Below are 7,094 nucleotides of genomic sequence, written 5' to 3'. Positions count from 1 at the left end.
ACAGACAGACAGACAGACAGACAGACAGACAGACAGACAGACAGACAGACAGACAGACAGACAGACAGACAGACAGACAGACAGACAGACAGACAGACAGACAGACAGACAGACAGACAGACAGACAGACAGACAGACAGACAGACAGACAGACAGACAGACAGACAGACAGACAGACAGACAGACAGACAGACATACGTGTATTACCTCTTGGGGATGTCATTCGGAAACATAATGTAAACTTTCACTGCTATGCGGATGACACACAGCTGTACATTTCAATGAAACATGGAGAAGCCACAAAATTGCCCTCGCTAGAAGTTTGTATTTCAGACATAAGGAAGTGGATGGCTGCAAACTTTCTACTTGTAAACTCGGACAAAACAGAGATGGTTGTTCTAGGTCCCAAGAAACAAAGAGATCTTCTGTTGAATCTGACAATTAATCTTAATGGTTGTACAGTCGTCTCAAATAAAACTGAAGGACCTCGGCGTTACTCTGGACCCTAATCTCTCTTTTGACGAACATATCAAGACCGTTTCAAGGACAGCTTTTTTTCCATCTACGTAACATTGTAAAAATCAGAAACTGTCCAAAATTGCAGAAAAATGAATCCATGTTTTTGTTACTTCTAGGTTAGACTACTGCAATTCCGGCTACCCGGATAAAGCTTTAAATAAACTTCAGTTAGTGCTAAATACGGCTGCTAGAATCCTGACTAGAACCCAAAAAAATGGATCATATTACTCCAGTACTAGCCTCCCTACACTGACTTCCTGTTAATGCAAGGGGTGATTTCAAGGTTTTACTGCTAACCTACAAAGCATTACATGGGCTTGCTCCTACCCATCTCTGATTTGGTCCTGCCGTACATACCTACACGTACGCTACGGTCACAAGACGCAGGCCTCCTAATTGTCCCTAGAATTTCTAAGCAAACAGCTGGAGGCAGGGCATTCTCCTATAGAGCTCCATTTTCATGGAATGGTCTGCCTACCCATGTGAGAGACGCAAACTCGGTCTCAACCTTTAAGTCTTTACTGAAGACTCATCTCTTCAGTGGGTCTTATTATTGAGTGTAGTCTGGCCCAGGAGTGTGAAGGTGAACGGAAAAGCTCTGGAGCAACGAACCGCCCTTGCTGTCTCTGCCTGGCCGGTTCCCCTCTTTCCACTGGGTTTCTCTACCTCTAACCCTATTACAGAGGCTGAGTCACTGGCTTACTGGTGCTCTTTCATGCCGTCCCTAGGAGGGGTGCGTCACTTGAGTGGGTTGAGTCACTGATGTGATCTTCCTGTCTGGGTTGGCGCCCCCCCTTGGGTTGTGCCGTGGCGGAGATCTTTGTGGGCTATACTCGGCCTTGTCTCAGGATGGTAAGTTGGTGGTTGAAGATATCCCTCTAGTGGTGTGGGGGCTGTGCTTTGGCAAAGTGGGTGGGGTTATATCCTTCCTGTTTGGCCCTGTCCGGGGGTATCATCGGATGGGGCCACAGTGTCTCCTAACCCCTCCTGTCTCAGCCTCCAGTATTTATGCTGCAGTAGTTTGTGTCGGGTGGCTATGGTCAGTTTGTTATATCTGGAGTACTTCTCCTGTCTTATCCGGTGTCCGTGGGAATTTAAGTATGCTCTCTGTAATTCTCTTTCTCTCGGAGGACCTGAGCCCTAGGACCATGCCTCAGGACTACCTGGCATGAGGACTCCTTGCTGTCCCCAGTCCACCTGGCCATGCTGCTGCTCCAGTTTCAACTGTTCTGCCTGTGGCTATGGAACCCTGACCTGTTCACCGGACATGCAACCTGTCCCAGACCTGCTGTTTTCAACTCTCTAGAGACAGCAGGAGCGGTAGAGATACTCCTAATGATCGGCTATGAAAAGCCAACTGACATTTACTCCTGAGCTGCTGACTTGCTGCACCCTCGACAACTACTGTGATTATTGCTGGTCATTTATGAACATCTTGGCTATGTTCTGTTATAATCTCCACCGGTACAGCCAGAAGAGGACTGGCCACCCCTCATAGCCTGGTTCCTCTCTAGGTTTCAGCCTTTCTAGGGAGTTTTTCCTAGCCACCGTGCTGCTACACCTGCATTGCTTGCCGTTTGGGGTTTTAGGCTGGGTTTCTGTACAGCACTTTGAGATATCAGCTGATGTACGATGGGCTGAATAAATACATTTGATTAGAATATATAGTTTTATCTAAAAATGGTAACTTTAAATGTTTTCCAATTTTTATGAAATTCACTGAGGAGCCTCCACTGTCTACCTCAGTAATTGGCAGAGTGGGGTGATAGTGGTATGGCCTCACTGGCCTGTATTCCAACTCACTGGCCACCTAAGCCTTCCGTTCCCCCCCACCTACCCTCCCCTGCCTTCCTACTCCCTTCCCTCCCATACCAGACCTCCCCCGCCTGATGCCTGCCCTCCACCTTCCCACCCCTGCATCATTAGTCACATGAGAACAGGATCTAGATGGAGATGTGTTGGTAGTGAAGTGCTCCTGTCAAGCTGCAGCTGTGGCAGCACACACACCACCTTTACTGCAGTCTGTGTGCCTCAGCTCGCTTCACTGCCACACTCTGCTTCTTCATCAGAACCGCTCGGTTTCCTTCCCCAGAGTCACACTGTACCGTAGTAAAATACAGTACAGTGATTTATGTTTGTATGTTTGACTGAGTATTATTGTGCCACGAAGACAGGCCTATTTTCAACCCATTAAACAACCATTGTAGGCTACTTTTGTCTTGCTGCTAATTCAGGTCAGACCCATCAGCAGATTGACAGTGTATAAAAGGTTACTGTATGCTATTCTGAAGAGAGCTCAAATAAACAGAATGGAAAGAAACACAGGAGTCTATATTACAATAAATATTTTAATATTAAAACTCAGTAACATATTCACCCATTCACTGTCAGTAGTAGGAGTTAATGAGGTGAAATATTGACTGTAGGTGCTACACGTCCTAGCTGCATTGTGGGGGTTTTAAAAAATATATATATATAAAAATAACAATAATAAATTGCCACAGCTAGCTTGGCACTAGCCTTGCTAATGATCTCTGCTGAGAGAGGAGCCAACTCCGAGGTACTGGCTCCCTCTGTGCCAGCCGCCACCACTGTTACTATGGAACACATGTGATTTTGCTAAATTCACATTTCGACAATAGTGAACACAAGTAAAAACCTCTGGGGGTGGGGACAGTACAACTGTTCGATCAACTTTAATACCAAAGAGTTTTGCCTACCATAAAGCACTACTTAGTGATTAATTGCTCACATGGACCCAACAAATTCACATTTTTCAGGATATCTCCTGTTATGGTTTGACAGGAAGAGTTGGGTCTGCCAAGAGTGGGTGAAAATGCACATTGGTGATGAAATTTCACTTCCTTAAGTTATAAAATACATTTTACCAAGACAAATAATTCTTCACGTTCTGAATTGTTCATTGAGGTCGTTCTCTAACAGATCATTATCAGTGTATTTACATAGAGATAATGTTTGTGGAATCAGCTGTCTCAAACAAAGAAAACTGTCACATAGCAATGTTATTATCATATTTCTTCTGTCAGGCCTAATTGGCCAGTTTAAGTGTGACATTTGCACTAGCTGTCAACCCTGTCAGTGTGTTAATTGACAAGAGGCTTCCTCAATCCAATAGCCCCCTAGCCTAATTTTACTGCTTTTCCTCCCCAGCGAGGAAAAAAAGAAGCTTATAGATCACATGAACGCCTGCTCCTCCACAAGGTACAGATCCAGTGGCAGGAGACACTAATGGCTAACACAGAGTAGCAACATAATACAAAGAAACAGGAATTTTTTATTTCTCCCTCTAAATAGCTTGGGTATGAAATACAATTCCACAGATAATTCGGTCCTAATCTGAGCAAAGCAACAGTGATAAAAACATGCAAAAAGCTAATGAAAACTTGAATGACATTTTGTTTTGTAAATGGAAGCTCTCCATTGACAGTAGGCTAGGTTAATGTTAGGAGGCAACAACTTCAGCTGGGTGAGCATTTAATAGGCCCCATCATGTGCTCGCATTAAGCACACACACAGATATACCCATACACACTCAAACTAGCAACAGTGTAATCACCTTCCTTACCTAGCAGCAAACTGTAGTATTAGGGTCTGACATCTGCAGAACGTTATGGGGGCCGAGTTGAGCAGTTATAACTGATAGCCCAGAGCAGTGGTTTTCAAACCTATCCTCTGCGACCACCAAACGTCTCACAACTGTGTTGTAGCCCTGAGCTTACCTAATCAAGGACGTGATGATTAGTTGACAAGTTGAATCAGGTTTGCTAGCTGTGGAATAGTTCAAATACATGGAACGGCTGGGGGTCCCAGAGGAGAGGTTTAAAAATCCCTCACCTAGAGCCCTCAAATTCATATCTGACCTCTAAACCTGTTTCTCTCCCCCCCCCCCCCCCCAATTCTTCCCCTCTAATCAAGGACTGATTTGGAGTACTCAAATCTTACCCTTAGAGGTCTGGAGTACTGCTAGTTTTCTGTTTTACCTGATAATGAATTGCTCCCACCTAGTGTCCAAGGTCTACATCAGTCGATGATGAGAGGGGCAGAATGAAAAACGAATGAACAAAGCAGTGGAACTGACTTCGAGGTCCAGAATTAAATTTGAGGGATGTATTTAATACTAACAAACGGGAAATGCCTTTTCTGGCTCATGCAGTTCAGTTGTCCACCCTTATATACTGTTATCCTAATTTATCAAACTCCACCCAGGTGTCCTGTCCTACAGCATAGATGATAAATCCTCTGACTGGAGGAGCCAATGGTTGCTGTCAATCCCCTGACATCCTATGTAAGTAGGACAGACGGAAGTAAAATAATGCTGTGAGTTGATGAGTACATGTTGGCCATGGCCTATCCTACAACACAGGGTTTACTCCAGGCTGAATGGATAGTGTCATGATGAACACACTCCAACTCCATGTTTGCCATTTTAATCCCAGCCTGACGTGAAACCAGTCCCTTAGCCAGTCTGTCGTCATCACTCGCGTTTTAATCTCATCAACCAAGACCGCCACCCGGGCCGGCCGGTGAATCTGTACCTTGTCCTCGCCTTGTTAAAACGCCAGGGCAAATCAGAGGATTACAACCTCCTTTGACTTCAGCAGCGTGGGCTGGGCAGCTTAGCAACAACCACAATGCTCATCTCACTGTGCTGCTGCTGGTAGTCAATCTAGTATGGGGGTTTCCTCAACACAAAATAAGTTACAATATAAAACATGCTTATTTTGTTCCCCAACTGGTGGCATGCGGGTGATTTTACTTGGCCCCCCAAGTTTGAGAAACAAAATAACTGTAAATACACCAGCAAATCAGCACCAAGCTAATTTTATTTTGGAAATATTTTCCAAAGTATTCCCACACAGAGATGTTTGTGATTGTACACAAAATGTTAGCAAGGTTTGAAGTGATTGTTTTAATAAAATATTATCTGTTTGAGGTTATTGCAGTCAATTTGCACTCTACAAATTATTTGTAATTATGTTCAGGTCTCCTAACCATCCGCTCAAGAAAACTAATCGGCCTGCGGCTGAATCTAGCTGATTAAAAACCATCAGAATACCATCAGAATAACAATGCAATTTGATAGTTTGAACTGTCCCGACAGGTGAAAGGATGCATGTCGTAGCCAGTGAGACAGCCTACCTATGAGCACACCGCACCTTTCTCCCCTCCAATATTGAAGAAACCAACACCTGGTTCAATTGTGCTTTGAAAAACAACAGCCACCTAAACAAACTTGTAGATATCTTATTACTCCCTGTACTTAGATACATTTTAGGGGCGAAATCTCAGGAGGCAATTTCTACAACACTATTGTAACACCATGCACATGCGTTTGGGCCAAACGGTGGATCTCACATGTCTAATCAATATATATTTATTGATATCAAATACTGTAGATTTGGAGCAAAGATCTACTTTTCGTCATGCTAGAACACTACACTAAAGAGCCAGGTCTTCACACATGATTTAGGTATTCATCGGCTACATCATATTTATAAAACAGGTGGTAGCCTACCTTACAGCCATAGCAGTTCGAAATCTTATAAACAATTTGTGAAATTGCCTGAGGAATTTTCCAATGCCACATCTTCTGAAAGCTACACAGAACCACTAAATGTGAAAAATAACGGTATACCACAAGACCGTAACCTAACAGTCTGTATGTGTAAATAAATGACGCATAGAGCTGGAACGACAATAATGATTGAAATAGTAGAAAGTGTAATTTGCTAACATAATCCCCCAAAAAACAAAAGGGTAAATAGAATAGTTGCGGCACAAAATTCTTACCTTGAAAAATCCATAACAATAACAGGAGCGCTCGGACTCTCCCAGACATCGCCATTGCCCAACATGAACCGCACGTGCCCTGTGCAAGACAAATAGCAAACTTGTCTACAAAGGGAGTGGGCGTCTGTTGTCTTTTTGAAGTTCGTCTCCTGTTCAGTGGGCTCTCATCCGCTCCACTTCTGGCCAAAGTGGACGCGGGAAGCAGAACTTAGACAGTATAGAAAGGTAATAGTTTATGAATTATTTCAGCTTTCCCGTCCGCGGAGCAAACATTGCAGAGAACTGGCGCTGGTACACTTCCACCGTACACGGTCAAATAAGAAACCATTTGTCGAGAAGTCGACGCTCTGTTTCCCTTGACTTTACTCCTGAAACCCTTACATATGTGCTGCTTTCCATCTCTCTCCAGACTTGAAATGTAGACAGTAGTCTCCCCTCCTTACCCTCGAAGTGGACAGTTATAACGGGTCACCTGCCCGCCTGCACCTGTGCGCACATGAAACGCCCCGCCCCCTATCATTATGGACATGGTTTAATTTTGCACTGGTTGTTTTTATACTTTCTACTCTGTAACATCTATACACAAGATTAATAATCTATAGGACTAATTACTATGAACTAAGGCTTGTAATGAAGCCTTATTAACTGTGGAAAAAAGTTATTAAAGGCCCAGTGCGTTCAAAAAAAGTGATTTGCCTGTGTTTTTTCCCCCAGTCAAAGGTTTGGACACACCTACTCATTCAAGGGTTTTTCTATCATTTTTA

At 43.8% G+C, this 7,094-nt stretch overlaps 1 protein-coding gene across 1 annotated transcript in view; it reads right to left on the bottom strand.

Annotated features, from left to right (window-relative positions):
- The window catches only part of LOC109909717 (endothelial cell-selective adhesion molecule-like), a 72,689-nt gene extending 65,870 nt beyond the window's left edge, over nt 1-6,819 (bottom strand). Inside the window, exon 1 of the mRNA XM_031795684.1 lies at nt 6,331-6,819. Coding sequence (XP_031651544.1) covers nt 6,331-6,385 — 55 coding nt within the window. The 5' untranslated portion in view covers nt 6,386-6,819. The remainder of the gene's footprint in view (nt 1-6,330) is intronic.
- Between the last annotated feature and the right edge of the window lie 275 nt (nt 6,820-7,094).

Source organism: Oncorhynchus kisutch, linkage group LG18 (assembly GCF_002021735.2).
Source record: "Oncorhynchus kisutch isolate 150728-3 linkage group LG18, Okis_V2, whole genome shotgun sequence".
Classification (NCBI taxonomy): Eukaryota; Metazoa; Chordata; class Actinopteri; order Salmoniformes; family Salmonidae; genus Oncorhynchus; species Oncorhynchus kisutch.
The sequence above is the reverse complement of the archived record's forward strand: the minus strand, read 5'-3'. Positions and strand labels throughout refer to the sequence as shown.